General features: G+C 43.8%; 5 protein-coding genes across 10 annotated transcripts in view; 2 read left to right on the top strand and 3 right to left on the bottom strand.

The window, feature by feature from the left end:
* Positions 1-98: 98 nt before the first annotated feature.
* vps26b (VPS26, retromer complex component B) lies at positions 99-3,575 on the top strand. Of its 2 annotated transcripts, none has more exons than XM_027022421.3 (7): positions 99-292; positions 512-742; positions 834-990; positions 1,617-1,781; positions 1,974-2,149; positions 2,292-2,434; positions 2,547-3,575. In XM_027022421.3, exons 2-7 carry the CDS (start codon positions 520-522, stop codon positions 2,670-2,672), a joined length of 990 nt encoding a protein of 329 aa, XP_026878222.1. In that variant the 5' UTR covers positions 99-292; positions 512-519; the 3' UTR covers positions 2,673-3,575. The 2 variants fall into 2 exon arrangements, with proteins under 2 accessions (XP_026878222.1, XP_026878221.1); XM_027022420.3 differs by having other exon boundaries at positions 480-742.
* On the bottom strand, positions 3,555-5,511 carry thyn1 (thymocyte nuclear protein 1). 2 transcript variants are annotated; one of them, XM_027022424.3, is made up of 7 exons: positions 5,221-5,511; positions 4,966-5,147; positions 4,797-4,865; positions 4,535-4,627; positions 4,356-4,418; positions 4,078-4,228; positions 3,555-3,828 (listed from the first exon to the last, which is right to left on the bottom strand). In XM_027022424.3, the coding sequence occupies exons 1-7, from the start codon at positions 5,258-5,260 to the stop codon at positions 3,782-3,784; spliced, it is 645 nt and encodes a 214-aa protein (XP_026878225.1). In that variant the 5' UTR covers positions 5,261-5,511; the 3' UTR covers positions 3,555-3,781. The 2 variants fall into 2 exon arrangements, with proteins under 2 accessions (XP_026878225.1, XP_026878223.1); XM_027022422.3 differs by having other exon boundaries at positions 4,356-4,451; positions 5,221-5,509.
* Positions 5,512-5,629: 118 nt separating this feature from the next.
* On the top strand, positions 5,630-11,456 carry acad8 (acyl-CoA dehydrogenase family, member 8). Its single transcript, XM_027022427.3, has 11 exons — positions 5,630-5,780; positions 6,281-6,381; positions 6,777-6,946; positions 7,069-7,178; positions 7,448-7,524; positions 7,608-7,745; positions 8,096-8,231; positions 8,588-8,685; positions 8,820-8,972; positions 9,067-9,169; positions 10,947-11,456. Exons 1-11 carry the CDS (start codon positions 5,663-5,665, stop codon positions 11,000-11,002), a joined length of 1,260 nt encoding a protein of 419 aa, XP_026878228.1. The 5' UTR covers positions 5,630-5,662; the 3' UTR covers positions 11,003-11,456.
* Positions 11,457-11,901: 445 nt separating this feature from the next.
* On the bottom strand, positions 11,902-14,930 carry LOC113585113 (V-set and immunoglobulin domain-containing protein 2-like). The gene is made up of 7 exons (XM_027022428.3): positions 14,805-14,930; positions 14,221-14,384; positions 13,930-14,134; positions 13,434-13,592; positions 12,968-13,087; positions 12,752-12,881; positions 11,902-12,654 (listed from the first exon to the last, which is right to left on the bottom strand). The coding sequence occupies exons 1-7, from the start codon at positions 14,854-14,856 to the stop codon at positions 12,540-12,542; spliced, it is 945 nt and encodes a 314-aa protein (XP_026878229.2). The 5' UTR covers positions 14,857-14,930; the 3' UTR covers positions 11,902-12,539.
* A 1,199-nt stretch (positions 14,931-16,129) lies between these two features.
* esamb (endothelial cell adhesion molecule b) overlaps positions 16,130-18,465 on the bottom strand; it is a 33,611-nt gene continuing 31,275 nt past the window's right edge. The window contains exons 4-6 of one of the 4 annotated variants that reach the window (XM_081699777.1): positions 18,013-18,180; positions 17,769-17,901; positions 16,130-17,210 (exon numbers count right to left, since the gene is read on the bottom strand). In XM_081699777.1, coding sequence (XP_081555903.1) covers positions 16,739-17,210; positions 17,769-17,901; positions 18,013-18,180 — 773 coding nt within the window. In that variant the 3' untranslated portion in view covers positions 16,130-16,738. The remainder of the gene's footprint in view (positions 17,211-17,768; positions 17,902-18,012; positions 18,181-18,465) is intronic. The other 3 variants (XM_035533927.2, XM_035533925.2, XM_035533926.2) reach the window with 3 other exon arrangements.

Genomic DNA, 18,465 nt, shown 5'->3' with positions numbered 1-18,465 from the left:
TACAATACACACTGGTCTGTTTGTTGCACTTTTATTATAAAATTAAGTGGTACTTTTGTTTTGCTAAAAAGAAAAAGCAAAAAGGCCATTATTCCCGGAAGTGTGTTGAAGGTGTTAGTTACACTTGTAAGACTACTGTTAATAGCTAACGAGACACTGAATCGGACATATTTCTTGAACTGTATATATAAAAATACCCAGCGTTTTATACTGAGAAAACTCTACTGATATGAGAATAAGTTTTAAAGATTTGGAAATACGTACGCACAGGATCTAATCGATCTTTCATTAGGTAAGTTGCTGGTGTAGCTAAGTAGCTGTAGTTTTGCCTAACTTACGGTCTGGCCACACCTACACGTGCAGACAAGACTAGTATATTAAATAAGTCTTTTTGATATAAGAGATTTCATTACTTTTTCTAGTATATTTCAGTATTTTTATTATTTGGATCAACACCCTCAACTGGTCTGTCCTGCTAGCTAACCTGCGAGTGTTTCACGTCTCTGCTAAGACACAGCGATGAGCTTCTTCGGCTTTGGACAAAGTGCAGAACTCGACATCGTTATAAGTGACGCCGAAACGAGGAGGACGGCGGAGCATAAGACGGAGGACGGCAAAAAGGACAAATATCTTGTTTTCTATGATGGCGAAACGGTGAGTGGGAAGGTTACCGTCACGCTCAAAACTCCGGGGAAGAGACTTGAACACTACGGGATCAAACTGGAGTTCGTGGGTCAGATCGGTAAGTGCAGACTTGCGCAGGCTGTCCACGCACGCGGCGAGGCTGCTGACCGCTGACCGCTGCCCGCTGCCCGCGTGGCGTCTGTGTGCAGAGCTCTACTACGACCGAGGGAACCGCCACGAGTTCGTGTCCCTGGTGAAGGACCTCGCGCACGCTGGCGAGCTTTCCTGCTCCCAGACGTTTGACTTCGAATTCGCGCACGTGGAAAAGCCGTACGAGTCTTACACCGGGCAGAACGTGAAGCTAAGGTAAAGACCACGGTGTGCACGCGCGCACACACACACTGTTTTTGGCCCAACTGTGCCCGTATGCATTTTTGTTGGACGTCACCTTTCCCGTCATCAAAGGTAATTTACTGATCACAGGACTGCCGCTGACAGCTTGATGTTTTTGTTGCGATTCCCTGTCAGCCTATCAGCGCCGCTGATGTGTGTGAAAACTGGTCTGATTTGTGCATTTGGACCACCACAGTGCCCACAGCTGTGCTGCTATCACAACTGTGTTGTGTCTGTTAGCCAAAAATATCCAGGCGGTAGCAGCCCTGTGATCAGAAAATGGCTGTTTATGAATGGGGTAGAGGGTGGTTAACAAATTGTGCATGGCATGACATGGGCAATGGTCTACAGTCTGTAATTGTTCACACACAAAGTGTGTGTATGGGAACAAATGAAAGCTTAGTTCTCCCAAATAAAGTAGGCTATGAGCACAGGTCAGTGTTTTTAATAAATAAAGCAGTTGCTCAGTGTATATAAACTAGAGATAAATCTGACTGCAGCCTGTGGTCATATGCCAAATACACATCTGAACTTCCACCATGAAGACACAGTTCTCCTCATTACCGGCACAGTTTATTTGCGTCTCTCGATGGCTGTAGGTACTTCCTTAGGGCAACCTTAGGCCGGAGACTCAATGACATCACCAAGGAAAATGAGATTGTTGTGCACACCCTTTGCACATACCCAGAGTTAAACTCCTCATTAAAGATGGAGGTGGGAATTGAAGATTGTCTCCATATTGAGTTTGAGTACAACAAATCCAAGTAAGTGCTGAACTTACCATATTGTTTCACAGAGGCTATCGCAGCTCCCACTATATTATGATAAACTAATCTAATACATTTATGGTTAGAGGTGGTTATTGACACTTAAGCAACTTATTACTGCTGAAATTCTGAAGTAATATTTCTCAGTACAAATCATGTACAATTCAACCTTTTATTTGTTTCACTTAGATATCACTTAAAGGATGTAATTGTGGGGAAGATCTATTTCCTTCTCGTGAGGATAAAAATAAAGCACATGGAAATTGATATAATAAAACGAGAGACAACGGGCAGTGGGCCGAGCGTGTACCATGAAAACGACACCATTGCAAAGTACGAGATCATGGATGGGGCACCAGTGAGAGGTAAAGCCATGTAGCTGTAGCCTAATATTTAATATCACCTACAATCATAGTTCAATATACCTTTTTGTTCCCATTGGGCTTTGAACAACTATGATGTTTTATTAATGGCATTTTTCTTGTATTGCCTGTGAATTTCTATTAGGTGAATCAATCCCTATCCGATTATTTCTTGCTGGCTATGAACTGGCCCCCACCATGAAGGACATCAATAAGAAGTTCTCTGTGCGATATTACCTGAACCTAGTCCTCATAGATGAGGAGGAGAGGCGCTACTTCAAACAGCAGGTGTAGTTCCTTTAATACAGTTGACATCTCACATAGTTTTACATGGGGGGAGGTCTCACAGTCTTACTGATTTCGTGGCATGTACATTTGTTCCTTTGCTGAACCACTGAAGGAAATCACGCTCTGGCGAAAAGGGGACATTGTGAAGAGGAGCATGTCACAGCAGGCCACCATAGCCGCGCAGAGGTTCGAGGGATCACGTGCTGCCAACAGCTCAGCCAAGGAGGACAGCTCCTGAGAACACTGAGCCGCAGGCGAAGGGCAGCTCTACCCTCCAGTGAAACGGTCCCCCTTTTATACAGCGTGTCCAAGCTGCTGAGGGATCGGAAATAAATTGAACACGTTTGGAGAGATGGAGAAGGAACTCCACCGCAAACGGACCATCCAGTTGTTCAGCTCTTCCACATGCACACGCCACAAGGGCCTGTCCACTTCTGAGGCTTCTTTCAAACCTGCATGGCTAAACTACTTCCTTTTTGAAATATATTATTTTAATCTAACATTATATATGCATTTGCAAAACATTATATTTTCACATAGTGTATTTACTGAATCATTCCTATCTTTATGATCAAATCACTACAATAATTTTTTAATGTAGTGTTTGTATCGATAAATGAGCCTTAGATAAACACTGGGAGATTGGTGCTTTGCATTGGTGTCAAGGGAATATTTCAGTTCATTTACCTATGAAGTAGATGTCTGCACAGTATTATTCCACACCTTTGAATTTAGAAAGGAAAGACATCACAGAAATTGATCATCCACTTACTGAAAGGGAGCCATTATCACCATGAACAGCTGTGGCAGTTGTTCTGAAATATATTTGTGCTCTAATCGCAAACGTTCATCTCTGTCTTTAAGATAATATGTATTTGATTAAAGTTCACAAGCTCGCTAGGCAATCTCTAAAATAGTTTAATGATATGCTGCATAATCAAAAAGTCAGTTTTCTAATGGGTCTAAGACCTTTCCATGTGTTGCCTTTTTAACCATACTCAGGTAGAGAGGGCCTTCTCGCTGTTGTTTTGGAATATACTTTTGCACAATGAAAGTTTAATGAGCCAGATTATAAATAAACTTTGCTACTTTTGGGGTCAATGAAATTGATCAGTTGCAGTTCTTGGAAGTTTACTGGCATTTAATATTTTTATTTCCAAAAATGTTTATGTACAGTATTTTTCACATAACATTAAGTCTGATGTGTTAACATAATTTAGTAGTGACACATGTGGTAACAGAACACAGGGAGATGTAGTTAAGTGTTTGGGCAGCTGCGTAAAGAGCAGCAATCTTGCAGAAACTTGTGACATTTTCCTAAAGATCTTTCCCCAGACGTTGTCCTTGTCATATCGGGTCTGTGTCTTCCAAACTCAAGACAAAGTCGAATTCCTCTAAGAACAACAAAAGATGCCAGCCTCACTCACATTAAAAATGGGAATTCTCTCAAAACATTTCTGAAGAATCTATATTGATTTGACATATGAAATAAAGTTACATTTATTTTAAAGCAACCTTGCCTTTTCTACAACACTGTTATTTTAAAAATTACCTTTAAATTTTACTGAAGTGTTTGACAGATATAAGTGTGTACCAACTGAAGAATGAAGCGTGAAGGCCCAGGTGGTGTGTGTGTGACTGACCAGGAGTTAAGGGCTGCACTGACAGCCTGGACCTGGTGAACAGGGCCATGTTCCTGAGGGGGCCGCCTGTGTTCTTGTGCTTCAAATGATATTTCTTCAGCTCGGACAGTGGAATAAAACGCCTAGTCATCCTCTCAAACTTGACATCCACCTATGCACAAATGTCAGTTGACAGGAAGAATCCAGAGAATCCTCATTCCAACTGCAAAACAGTTCAGCTGTGTCATAAGAGTTATTTCGACTGACATCCCATTTGGGTTGGGGTTTTTTGTACCTACCATGCTCCACTTAGGGTTTTCTGGTTTGCTGGATGGATCGTAATGCGCATCTTTCTTGTCAAACTGTGTATGGTCAACATAGGCCTCCTTCACAATCTGGAACATTGGTTACACAGTTGGCTTCTTCAAAAGGAGGGAACAATGCTGGTTTGTAATCTTCACTAGAGAAGCCTGTTCACCTTTATTAGTCCAGCTATGCCAGGAGTTTTACAGTTACTATGGTAGAAGAAAGCCTGGTGCGCCACCTTCATCTCCCTCAGGAAGTTACGTGCCTGAAGTCAAATTAAATCAGATTAATTTAAGCACAACAACCATAAACAACAACAATGTTTACCACAGTGCACTGCTGATGGAGAAATCTGGATTCATTATCTCTGAGGCTTGTGCTTTCAGCTGCTCATGGATTTTACAAAACAGATGCATACTTTTTCGGTTATTTACCTGGTAGTTTCTCACTCCATCCCAGCACCCAGTTTGATTGGGAAGAGCTTTGAGGTCTTCGATGCCAAACTGCAGCATTCAGAGACAATTGTGTGAACAATACTTTCTGCAAACGTGTCACTTGATGATGATGGAGGTGGACACCAGCTAGGCCCAGCGCCTCGTTTACCTTCACATCTACCCCGTTCTCAGTCCGACTCTCGGGCTCGGACTTCATTAGCCAGTGACTGTATATGGTTGCTCCTGATGAACGGTCACCAGTGTTGTTCTGATCCTCGACTTCTCCTCTCTTTCTTTTGCGGGTGACATCTCGAGCCACACCACCATCAGAAGACGTTTCGGGGGCTTTACCTGCAGTGCCCAGCAATGTTACAGTCATAGCTAGTTGAATTATTAATATTAAAGTAATAATTACTTTTCTTACTGGGTCTGTGCGCCGTTCGTGCTCTTCTCTTAGGTGGCATGTCTCGCACAGGTAGTAAGAAAGCTAAGCTAGCTAGCCAGTCACTCTATGCTTTCTTATTAAGAACTTAGTTCTTCAAGAGATAGTTTCAATAAAAACTAGCTAATGGTTAATGAAATACACAAATATACTACAGTGAAGCAACTTGACAAAGCTAGCATCCACTATAAGGCAGCCTCACAAAGATTAGTTAACGTCGAATTAAAAAAAATATATCGAGTTCAATGTCCATGCATAAACGTAGCGCCTTCCGTAGGGGTGTGTGATTGAACTACATTACCCATCAGCACTGTAGGAGTGTATTTGACTGAACTACATTACCCATCAGCACTTTAGGCGTGTGTGAGTGAACTGAAATACCCATCAGCACTATCACTATGACAGTAGTAGTGCAGGAATCAGTATGGCGGCAGCTGCAACGCTATCAAGACTTGTTCGACTGCGACTATATAGCATTAGCAGAAATAATGGTTTACTATTTAACAGAGTGCAGAGGAGGGGAATAGCAGCGTGTATTGACCGTAAGTAAAACTGATACGATTGACTCGACTGGCAACGATAAACGCCACTGTGTAATTAGGCCGAGTGTCGCGGCGCTGCAGGTTTGTCCTAACTTGATTTTGTTTACTCGCGTTTTTGTAAGATTTCCATGAATGAGCTTAGTCAGCGGCATGTTTGTTCAAAGAAAAGTGTGTTCGTTGACCTTTGGGAGGTGTTAGCCGGCTAAAGATGGGGAAACTTCGAGCTAAACACCCGCATATTTCTGCAGAGGTGTGTAGAAGTGTTCTTCTCAGGTGTTATAGGATTGTGTAAACCTCCATACCCCTACAAAACCAAGCGCGACAGCTTCGTTACTGGTCAGCACTCCAGTTTAAGGGCGTGTGCCATGCCACGTTCCAGTCATTGGCTACTGCTTCATCAGTCAGGTGTAACGTTGAGCTATGTATTTAAAGAACGTTAGAAGGGAATTTGAACACGTTTATTTACCAAAGACGGACTCACACTCTTTGTTTCCTTATAGCTTCTGTAGGTCTCTCAGATGAGCAGAGAGAATTTCAGAAAGTTGCTTTTGATTTTGCTGCCAATGAGATGGCACCCCATATGGCACACTGGGACCAAAACGTAAGCTCATTCCTACCTCAGACCCTAGCAGTTTTCCATCTTTACCACTTAATGATCTTATTTTTCAAAGTGATACTCATGACATGTATGTAGCTCCAGATGGCGTCAGCAAAGCCGGCAACGCCAAGGTCGCGGTTTCAATTCCCATATTTACATATTTATCAGTCCTGTTCTGATGATAAGCATTGTTGCTCTCCATAAGGGTGTCTGTCAAGTTCAGGAAATGTAATGAAGTGTGTGTGTATGTATGTGTGTGTGTGTATGTATGTGTGTGTGTGTATGTATGTGTGTGTGTGTATGTATGTGTGTGTGTGTGTATGTATGTGTGTGTGTGTGTGTGTGTGTGTGTGTGTGTGTGTGTGTGTGTGTATGTATATATATATATTTTCCTGAAGGAAATCTTCCCTGTGGAAACCATGAGAAAAGCAGCCCAGTTAGGGTTCGGGGGGACTTGTGTGCATCCAGATGTCGGGGGCTCCGGGCTGTCTCGGCTTGACGCCTCGGTCGTCTTTGAAGCCTTGTCCACCGGCTGTGCCAGCACTACGGCCTACATGAGCATACACAAGTTAGTCGGTCTCCTCGGACCGTGCATAGCAGCTTTGTTGGTGTTGAGAGTGTGACTCGTGTACACATCACCGCAGTGCTGGATTCTCCCAGCTCAGTGGATGTTTGTTGCATGTGTTGCAGTATGTGTGCCTGGATGATTGACACGTTTGGTAATAATGAGCAGAGGGGGAAATACTGTCCTGATCTCTGCTCCATGGAGAAGTTTGCATCCTACTGTCTGACAGAGCCTGGTGAGTAAGAGAGAAGGTGTGGATGTACCCACACCTTCAGCCCAGGGGGACACTTGATATGTCCATGGAAATGTTGATATCAGAATACATCTACTCAAACTTTACTCACAGGTCCACATGGACATCTCTAACTAGTACCTTTCTGTTTGAGGAGAAATTAGTTTGTGCTGGTGAACAGATCTGTGTGTCAGCTCTATGACACGGTTATGTTAATGACGTTACGTATGACATCCTCACCTGAGACGGGTTTTTCTCGCTCCTTCTCTTAGGCAGTGGAAGTGATGCGGCATCACTGCTGACCAGCGCGAAGCTGCAGGGGGACCTCTACGTTCTGAATGGCTCCAAGGTACTGAGGCTGCCTGCAGAGAGCTGCTGGTTCCCTGAGCAGTCAGGCCAAGGCTCTTCATAGCTGTGTGTGTGTTGTCTCAGGCTTTCATCAGCGGCGGGGGGGACACAGATGTCTACGTCGTGATGTGTCGGACCGGAGGGAAGGGGCCCAAGGGCATCTCGTGTCTGGTGGTGGAGAAGGGAACCCCAGGACTCAGTTTTGGCAAAAAGGAAAAGAAGGTGCGCTTTGAGTCACAAGGGACGACTATCTCACTGTAGAAGATGAAACAAGATACCGCTGGACATCTGGCAGATGTTGCTCTGCTTGTTGGTTAATATAAACCTAAATCGTAATAATTGCTATCATTGAAATTTCATCTATGACATTCAGTGAATGACTTTGTTTATTTGGTTAAGCCAAGTGGGACTGAACATGAAAGTGTGCGAAATTGTTGGCCATAGAAAATAGCTACTAAAAAATTAAAATGGCAAAAATCTTAATTCTTTATATTGTAGCCACTAGAGGACAGCAGTGATGCTTGATGCAGTCTAGTAACCCTGAATAATAGCCTGTGGGTTATATACTACAGGTGGGCTGGAACTCTCAGCCTACAAGAGCAGTGATATTTGAAGACTGTAAAGTTCCAGTGGCAAATCGTCTGGGAATAGAAGGACAGGGATTCAACATTGCTATGAAAGGCCTCAATGGGGGTAGAATTAACATCGGTGAGTTACAGGTTCTCTGTTTGGGACCCGTTTAGCTGGGTTGAGGTTCCTAAACGCGTTTAAGTATTCTCACTACATTTTGCACAGATCTTGGTGTTGCCACACTTGGAATTTGTGGGGTGCTTGGTATTCATGGTAAAACTTCATTCAGGGACTCAAGTCATTTATAATTGAGTCATTTGTAATTACAAGTGGTACATACATGTATAGACATCTAACAATACTTTCTGAAGAGAGTTGTAGGCAGTGTTATGCCTGTGGTTGTAGACGAGCTTTCATTACTGTTTGAGATTTGCCATTCGATATGGGCATTCATGTGTCGTTAAGGGTAATTCTGTATTTTTCTGCACCCAAAGCTTCCTGTTCTGTAGGTGCTGCTCAAGCATGTATCCAGCTGACCCGAGATCACATGCATGTGCGCAAGCAGTTTGGAGAACCTCTTTCGAACAGCCAGGTTAGGGAGGCTATGTTAACGATGTCATTACTTGCAATCTCAGCATTGACGGCAACGTAAAAACGTGATGAATGGAACTGAACAGCTTCGCTAATAAGTTCTCTCTCTGGGCCCGGCTTGTCCCGCCTCCTCAGTTCCTGCAGTTCAAGCTGGCAGAGATGGCCACGAGGCTGGTGGCGTCGCGGCTGATGGTGCGGCAGGCGGCCCTGGCCCTGCAGGAGGACCGGCCTGACGCCGTGCCCCTCTGCTCCATGGCTAAGCTCTTTGCCACTGACGAGTGCTTCACGGTGCGTGCCTACGCTCAGCCGAGCCGCTCCTGCCTCGAGTGTGTTGACGGCGGCATTTCCTGAATCGGTTTCATTTTCTCCTCTGGTTCGGCAGATATGTAACCAGGCCCTGCAGATGCACGGAGGATATGGCTACCTCAAGGACTACGCCGTGCAGCAGTTCGTTAGAGATATCAGAGTACATCAGATACTGGAAGGTAAGTCCCAGCTGTGCATAGTCGGTGTTTCAGACGAAGGTCCTTCACTGGCTGTGCAAGCTGTGAATATTTTGTGTGCTTCACTACAATTTTGAATATCTCCTTTTTTTTTTTTTTCTTTTTTTTTTTAAACTACAGTGCACTAGTTACTCACCTGGAAACTTTTTGATACATAAAAAATATAATTTATAAAGTGTGTGGCTGTGTGTGATGGATAGATCTATATGGCAAAAAATGAGACCACTACAAAATCAAAAGTTTCTCTAATTTTACAATTGATGGGTACATGTTTGACCAGGCTGAGCAGTTTTGTTTTTTTATAAACTACTGGCAACCTTTTTTTAATGAAAATGACTAATGGTCAAAATAACAAAACAGTTACAGAAATTTTAGACCAGAAATGATTAAAAGAAAACAAGCTCATATTCATTTAGAAACAACACAGTACTAATATTTCAACTTGGGATGAGTCAGGAAATCCCTGATTTTGAATCACAGCTTTCATGCGTCTTGGCGTGATTTCCACCAGTCTTTCACATTGCTGTTGGGTAACTTTACGCCACTCCTGGCACAGAAATTCCAGGAGCTCTGCTTTGTTTGATGGCTTGTGACCATCCGTCTTCCTCTTGCTCACATTCCAAACGTTTTCAATGGGGTTCAGGTCTAGAGATTGGGCTGGCCATGATGGGATCTTGATCTGGTGGTCCCTCATCAACACTTTGATTGACCTGGCTATGTGACATGGAACATTGTCCTGTTGTTTTTTTCAATCATCAGAGTTGATCAGGAACATTGTCAGAGCAGAAGGAACAAGTTTTCTTCCAGCACAGTTTTGTAAGTGGCTTGATTCATGTGTTCTTCACATAGACAAATCTGACCGAATCCAGCCTTGCTGAAACACTCCCAGATCATCACCAATCCTGCACCAAATTTCACAGTGGGTGTGAGACACTCTGGCTTGTAGGCCTCTCCAGGTGTCCATCTAACCATTACACAACCAGGTGTTGGAGAAAGCTGAAAATTGCACTCATCAGAGAAGATGACCTTACTCCAGTCCTCTACAGTCCAATCCTTATGGTCTTTTGCAAACTTCAGTCTGGCTCATCTTTGCTTTTCAATGATGAAGGCCTTTTTTCTAGCTTTGCACGACTTCAGCCCGCCTCCACAAGCCCGTTTCAAACCGTCCTCACTGTGCATTCACCCCTGCTGCTGCATGCCATTCTTTTTGTAGGTCACTTGACGTCATCTTGCGGTTAAGTGACATTCGAATGAGGTGGCGATCATCACGGTTGTTGGAGTCGTTTTCGACCTCTGCCAGTCTGTAGCTGTTGTTGTCGTCCCATGTGTTTGCTGCTTGACCTTGTTCTTATGAAACAGTGAGCATCAGGTTGCTTCTATCCGTCTGCCAGTAAAGCTACAATTGAACCCTTCTTTTCCTCATTAAGAACCTTTCTTTTCTACTCTTTTGGCATGGTCTGTTGCTGTATTTTGGCTACGCTTACGTTTTGGGTAGTCCTAGCACTGCTTTTCCCATCCAGCTGGTGCTATAACAAGAGAATAGTGATGACAGCAGCAGTTCTTATACTGTTGCTCATTTAGAACAGGATTTTATTAAGGTGATCACCTATTCAGCATTTCATTAAGTAGAATGAGGTTTGTCTGTGAAAGAATTCCAAGAAGTATTTACCTGACCACGACTGGCGCGTGTGTGGTACACTAGGACCACGACTGGCACGTGTGTGGTACATGAGCAGATCTCACCCTCTCTCCCCTTTAGGTACCAATGAGGTGATGAGGATGATCATTGCCAGGAGTTTATTGGCTGAATTTTGATCGTTCCATGGAGACTGCAGGGTAGAACAGACTCTCTCGCTTCTGCTCTTCTACCATGTCTGGCTCTGCCTGCCTCTTTGTTAGCAACATTACCAGTCTGGTATTGAGGAGTTGGGTGGTATTGTACTCTTTCTAGTCACAAGTGGGGTCTGAGTTTCAGTTCACTACCCAGAAGTAAAGAATTTTCCAGTGAGATTTTCTGCCACACTAAACAAAAAAAAAAAAAAAATTCACTTTAAACAAAAACAAAAAGTAACAAAACAAAAAGTAACCAGTTTGCCTCAGTTTTAAATAATGTCTTCTAGAATAATGAATATCAACTTAGTAAAATTGTCATGTTTCTTGATAAATGATTAAATAAAGCTATTTCATAGTGGACTTGGATGATTGGATCCTACTGTTTTTGTTTTTGCTGTGTATTCCATGAACCGGTCTAATAAAACATGCTGATGAACATGTTTTCATAGAGAGTATCTGATTACACCTCAGTGCCAAGTCTCTTTCCTGTTGCATTAGCTAGTTATGTACTGTTGGAGTGTTTTGTGGTATTTGTTGACTTTAGATTCCTTATATGTTCATTTGCACATATACAGTCTTGTTCCTCAGTATAAAGCTTAACTGGAGGGGGAAAAAAAGAGAGAGAGATTTGCACTTGAAGCTTTTAGATGGTTGGACTTTGACCTATTCAGAACTTTTTATCTCTAGTTAGTCCTGTAATTATGACCAGTGACTGCAATTAAGGGGTCCAATCACCAAAATACAGCACTGATTAGAGTGGGAGTCAGATTCCCAGTCCCAGAACTGAGTTCACAGACATCAGTATCTAGTGTAGTTCCACTGTGGAAGAAGAGTCACACTGATTGGTTGTGACTACACATGTAGGGGCCACCTCTTCCTTGCAGCCCCTGGACTGGTATCAAGAATCAAAGTAAATGTAGTTTTAATTAAACGGGTTTGAGGCACTCATGTATTCTCTGGTCGTCTTTGTCGTGCCAGCCTTGATTCCTAGAGACCACCACCAAATTCGGCTAAAATAAATACTGACTTATAGAGAACTGTTTTGGCTCAATTTTGTCATTACCTTGACAAACGTAAAAGTATAGTACTTGCATAATAGGAAGTTATCAAAATAATTTAACTTGCCTGTGCATTTTTTTTTTTTAACTTTGTAATTTTGCACATAAATGCCTTTTTTTATTATGCATATGTAAATGCTGTTTTATTATTTAGTACTGAAGACAAAAACAGGTTCAGTAACAGCTGATAAAGCCACATATCATTAATGAGCTCTTTATACCTAGTATAATCGTCCATCAAAATATTACACACTGAAGTATCTACTTCAAGTTGTATCATCATTAAATGATAATTTCATCATTTACCATTTATCATTAACCTTAATTGAGTGTTATGGTTCATACATTTAGCACAAAATAATACACTACATTTATTTTTTTTAAAAAGCACACATCCTGTCAGAAAAAGTAAACAACTGGTAGAACACCTGTTGATGAGCCCACGTGGAGACTCTGTACCCTCACACAAGAGGGCTGAAGTGTGAAACTCTGAGGTGCTGAGGGTGATCGTCACTGAGAGTACGAGAAAGCAAACGACCCTTGGACTGGCGTTGCCCTGATGGGTCTAGACTCATCCTGAAGAAAAAAAGCAACACTTAAAAAAAAAAAAAAAAAAAAAAAAAAGAATATTTGCAGCAGTGAGCGATCGCAGGGCTGACATTAATTTACGCACCCCAGAGCGTTGGCGTGACGCCGAGGCCTCTTCCTGTAGCAGAGGAAGTAGGCCGTCACCGCGCCAATCAGCAGCACGAGTAAGAAAACCCCCATAAGCACGCCACCAACCACCTCTGCAGCGCCACCATCTGGCACACAGAAGAACTGCAATGCAGCACCAGGGCTTTCAAAACACTCTAACTGGACTCTGATTAGGGTGTGACATGCTACTCACGGGCCACTTTAACTGCGATGCTGCATGCCGCCACGCCCAGGTCATTGGACGCCTTGCAGATATATGTCCCCGCAAAGGTGGCCGACAGGTTGGTCAGGATAAGAGAGCCAGTATGCCGATCTGGAAGGCAACGTTTTCATGTATCCCTTAAGGCATTCGTCTTTGCAATCTATGAGCTGGTCTATAATAGATCTTGCCTTATAAACAGCACAACAATAAGATGAACTTTAATATACATGAGAAAGGATGCCTTAGGTCAGCAAAGAGCACTGGGGACAGGAAACTGCAAGGGCTGCCTGAACATCTTGACTGAATAATTAGAGCAGTTTAATGTTTGGATGGCAAACAACTGCACACTGATTTCAAGAGCATTCGATAAGGCTTAAGGGCAGGCGTGGAGTATTTGTGTTACACTATGAACCACGTGACGACCTCCAGTCAGTGCATGTGTTTCTGTATCCAGCACCTTCCACGACACTGCTGGGAGGCAGAGGGGCAGAGCCTGTCTCTCGACTCCAGGAATAGACGGGTGTCGGAAACCCCTCGGAGCTGTGACACGTAAGAGTGACGTCGTCTCCTGTGTAGGTGCTGCCAGTCAGCTGACATACTGGCACAGACGGAGCCACTGAACGGGACATGAAAGGAGAGATGAACAAAGAGTGTTAAGACACATAAATAATGCATATAATGATGCAAATTATATAATAAAAATGCACCAGTAGCAATAGCAGTGTGAGTGCTGGCACAGATACCCCGATGTTACATCTGCAGTTTCCCACTGGGATCAATAAAATGTTATCCCTAAATCCATTTAACCTTTAAAAAAAAACTTTTATCTATCTTCACTGGTCACCATTTTTACTGATCTACTTGAATTTGTAGAAATGTATGTATGAATTTATGAAATTGTACTTATGTAGAAATACTAGAGTGGACAGACACTTGAATCAGGCTTCTCACACCTAGCACAGTCAGGTTGATCAAACCCTGTCCACTGCCAGTCCAGTCATTGGGATTGGTGACGTCACATATATAGAGTCCGCCGTCAGACGGCTGGACGCTGAGTATCTTCACAGAGGCCAGGCCCGACACGGGAGGGTTCTGCACCAAGACCATCCTGCTCTCCCAAGAATGTACCCAGTATAGCTTCCCATTGTAGTACAACACCTACGTGGGAAAGAAGACCTCCTGATTACACAGCAGCACAAGTGCTGATGGTTGGGGCAAATCGGGGCCTTGGCGGAGCCACTCACCCTCTCTGCCTGGATGGCGGGTGTCCCAGGGGCGGCGTAGCGCCACTCCAGGGTGAAGCCGTGGGAGATGTAGGTGCTGTAACTGCAGGGGAGCTCGACGGGGGATCCAGCACGCGCAAACACCAAACTCTTCACCACAAGTGCCTCCCATGACCACGCCCTGTCTGCCAGGGTCAAGGGCAAATGTCTATGCAGGTGTTTTCATGCAGGAATAACAGATTCTCATTCAGGATTGAGGATCTTCACAGATGTTCTCAAACAGAACTATGCTATTACATTTGAGCTGAAAACTGACATCTTACTTTTTTGGAAGACGTCCATTTTCCTGTTGACTACCTATGTTAGTCAATCACATATATAAAACAAATCACACTGCCTCTTTGAAAATTCACATTTCAAAATGGGTTAACATGGTGAACAGGTTTTACAGAGAAGTTGACCTTCAAGTTGTATGCAGTTTTATGCTAGTTTTATGCAGCCTTCAACTTTGTTTTATTTTCCAAAATGAAAACCAAAAGAGTTGTTTCTAACTGGAACAGTTGTGGGCCTCCCACTGTTTTCAGAAGGAAAGAATTCGCACTTACCAAAACACTGAATCAAAATCCATGCGACGAACACTGTGCAACAGTGAGCCATGTTGGTTTGTTTCCTTCCAAGCAGGCGTTGTCTCTTGTCCTTAAGTGAGATAACGCATGGCTCACTCCTACTGCCGTGAGAGCAGGAGTGAGAACAGCCCTGCCCAGCCTGTGCTCAGGCAGACAGGTGTAGTCTCATGGGAAAATGACCAATGGTGAACTCAGCAAGGTTTCTCTGACAACTTATAGGTATTAACTTTTATTTGCATGCAAGTGTATGCATCAGTGTATATCATATTATGGTCTAAAACAATAATGCATAACAATAAGTCCTAAATAAACCAACAAACACAACTGTGGTTTGCAAACAAACAGAATAATGGTTTATTGAAATGAACATCTCAGATGTGGGTGTTCCGCTTCTTCCGAAAAGCATCGCTTTGCTCCCACCATGTGGACAAAAACGGAGCACAGGCTTCAGGAATACCTCCGAAATTCAAACACTACTGAATTTCTCTTGGAAATCCCAGAAAAGAAAAATGTGTTTTCTCTTACTTATTTACTGCATTTGAGTACAACATGTTCATGGAAAGAGCACACATCCAGACTACCAGCACAGGAGACCAAAGCACTGACCACAAAGTCACCACGGAAGACCTTCTCAGCCTGAGAGAGCAGATACATACATGCACACAGCCACATTACTGACATTATCAGTCTCTTTCAAAAGAACAAAAAAAGTTCAAAACACTTTTTGGTCGAGCAGAACAAAGACCACAACCTCGGGAATGTACTTCTCTTATTAGTCTGCAAAAAAGTTCTACCATCTGCAAAGTTCTACCATCAGACCATATAAATGTTTTCATTGAAACCTACTAAAAAACTGTCTATGAATGTTTCAGCAAACAGTTGCCAATGTAACATTTAACGTAATATTTAAAGAACATTACTAATATAGCACTGTTCAATCAAGTCAAATGACTTCTCCAAGACCTGAAACTGAGAGCAGTGAAGAAGGAACATCTGGACCCACACAAATCATTCAGGAACCACTCCAATATAAGAGCTAAACAGGCCATTCTGGTACTCACTTCCGGCAAGAACATGACCTAATGTTGACCAACAGAAATGGAAAGGAAAAACCATACAAATGAAGAGAAGAACACTGTTGATGGAAATCATACACAATGTGCTGTAGGCATCACAGCCTGCTCTTAACACAAAAGGAAAAGGGAAAACTTCATTTCACATAGCATATATTATAAAACCAAAAGTTTCCAGAATTGTACATAGATAGCTAGCTATATATATATATATATATATATATATATATATATATATATATATATATATCTCACTTGAATCTAAAATATAAAAGTAACCTTTAGTAAATTATTGAACCCAGACGTTACTAATTGCTATTTCCCATTGTTGATATTTGCCTTTAGCACAATTATCAATATTAAGACTTCCTTAACACTGTTCAAAACAAATATTCTGACTTCCTCTATATATCTGAAAAGAAGACCTAGCAGAGTTCTTACTGCAGAGTTTAGCTCCAACCCAAATGTAACACAGTTCAGATAATTCAAATCTCCGCAGCACTCTAGTAATAGTCTGAACCGCTGTGTGAGATGTAGGAAGGAGCTTAACTCCCTTCAGGAGGAGGCTGGAGACTTAAATCATTAAACTATTGCCCCACCGGTGTGTGTTTAAGCCCAGTAAGAATCTAAATAGTGGTATGTTTCTTAGTACAAAAGTTAGAAAAGTTCTGAAAAACTCCAAATTCAAGTTCTGATCATTGTTAAGTACCCCCACACTTTTGCTTTCATCATGAGACCATGAGTCAGAACTCTTTCCATTCTTTCCACCTCAGGATGCCTCGAGCAGAGTCAAAGACGTTGTCAAAGTGTTGTCTTAAGTTCCTCCAGTCACTGACTGGGCTACACGAGCGAGCCCGCCTGATTCTGACTGGGCACTGTGACTGGCACGGCACCCACGCGGGACAGCGCGGTAGAGGCGGCAGGCCCGAGGGCCAGGCACGGGGCCTGGGGCCGAGCCCCTCCAGGCCTGGGACCAGAGCCGCTGTCCGAGCTCAGCGGCTGTGGGTGCGGGCGAGGCCGGCGGAGGTGAGCAAGGGTGGAAGCCTTGCTCCCGTTATACCCAGGCAGCCCGTGGAGTGGGTTACTGCCCTCCGGGTCCCCTGGGTAGGGCACCATGCTGCTAGATGCAGTAAGCACCGAGGAGTCGTCACATGCCCCAGGGGGGGATGGGGAGAGGCTGTGTGGCGTGTTCCGAGGGTCCTGTGGTGGAGGGCTGGAAGCTATGGAACACAGCGTTCCATTCTTGGAGACGATGTCTGAGCCCGTGCTGCTCCTGACCCAGGAGACCCTCTTTGGGGCCTGGGCATCTTCTCTGCAGACGACACCCATCAGGAGGAAGCACAGACACATTATGGCAACACACTGCACACTCTGAATACAAAAATTATGTTTATTGCACGGAAATAACTAAGATTAAATGTAATGTAGTGATATTCTGCTCCAACCATCTGACTGATGCAGACACCTGACATTTTAATTATATGGTTCTGTCAATATAATTTTTGACTAGTTATTTAAGGTTAGATTTCACTTAAATAGGGCTAATCAAATATCTTTATAATATTTCTTCCAACTTAAAATGTATTTCGTACACAGTCCATGTCTAAATAATCACGGGAAGCGCTTTTTTCTGATGCAGATTATTGAGAATACATCAGTGAATCATCTCTAGGTTCACTGGAAAAGGATGCAGTTTTCTCGTTAGCCAATCAGCGGTGATGCACCACAAAACACCAACCCCACACAGCTCTGCCACTGAAACACATCTACAGTGAAACCCACGCGTGAGAGAGAGAGAGACAGAGACAGAGAGAGAGAGAGAGAGAGAGAGAGAGAGCGAGCGGGGATTGTGGCGGGGGGTGTGGCTCACTTGATGTCATTGGCCATCTCCTCTTCCTCGTGGTCGTGGATCCTCCTTAGGATGAAGGTGAGGAAGAGGACGAGGGCCGCAAGTCCCACCAGCGAGCCCAGGGCGGCTCCGGCGATCAGCCAGGTGTTGCGGGCTACACACGGCGGGGGTGGGGGTGGGGCAACATGGGCAGCCTGGCATTAGTTAGCGCGGGCGGGTGGGTTGCGGCGGGACTTTAGTGAGACGGTGCGCATGTGCTACTCACGCGTGGACACTTCCAGGATAATGTTGCAGCTGGCGCTCCCAGCCGTGTTACTGGCCCTGCACACGTACTCGCCTGACATGCCCAACGTGAGGTTGCTCAGCCTGAGACTGCCCTGCTGCTCATCTGAAAGCAGAGCAGCATGGGCTGTCGTCACAGTAACCTCGCAAGCTGGAAACCATTCAACACAACATTAGACTAGTATAAACCCAAGACGGTGGGAATAAATACAAGGACATATACATGTAGAGACATTCAGGTGGAACTCTGCAGAAGCTCCTCCGTGGGGAATATGTGGTGCATATGCACAGGAAATTCAGCCAGTGCAGACTGACACAATGTTCCACACGCACCTCATCACATCAGCAGCTCTAGAAGATCAGATGATTTCAGGGTATAAATAGAACTGAGACACCATGGCACTTTAGCTGGTATTACTGGCCAGGCAGAGAATGC

The sequence above is a fragment of the Electrophorus electricus genome, chromosome 17, assembly GCF_041902795.1.
Source record: "Electrophorus electricus isolate QZ-2024a chromosome 17, ASM4190279v1, whole genome shotgun sequence".
Taxonomy (NCBI): domain Eukaryota; kingdom Metazoa; phylum Chordata; class Actinopteri; order Gymnotiformes; family Gymnotidae; genus Electrophorus; species Electrophorus electricus.
The sequence above is the reverse complement of the archived record's forward strand: the minus strand, read 5'-3'. Positions and strand labels throughout refer to the sequence as shown.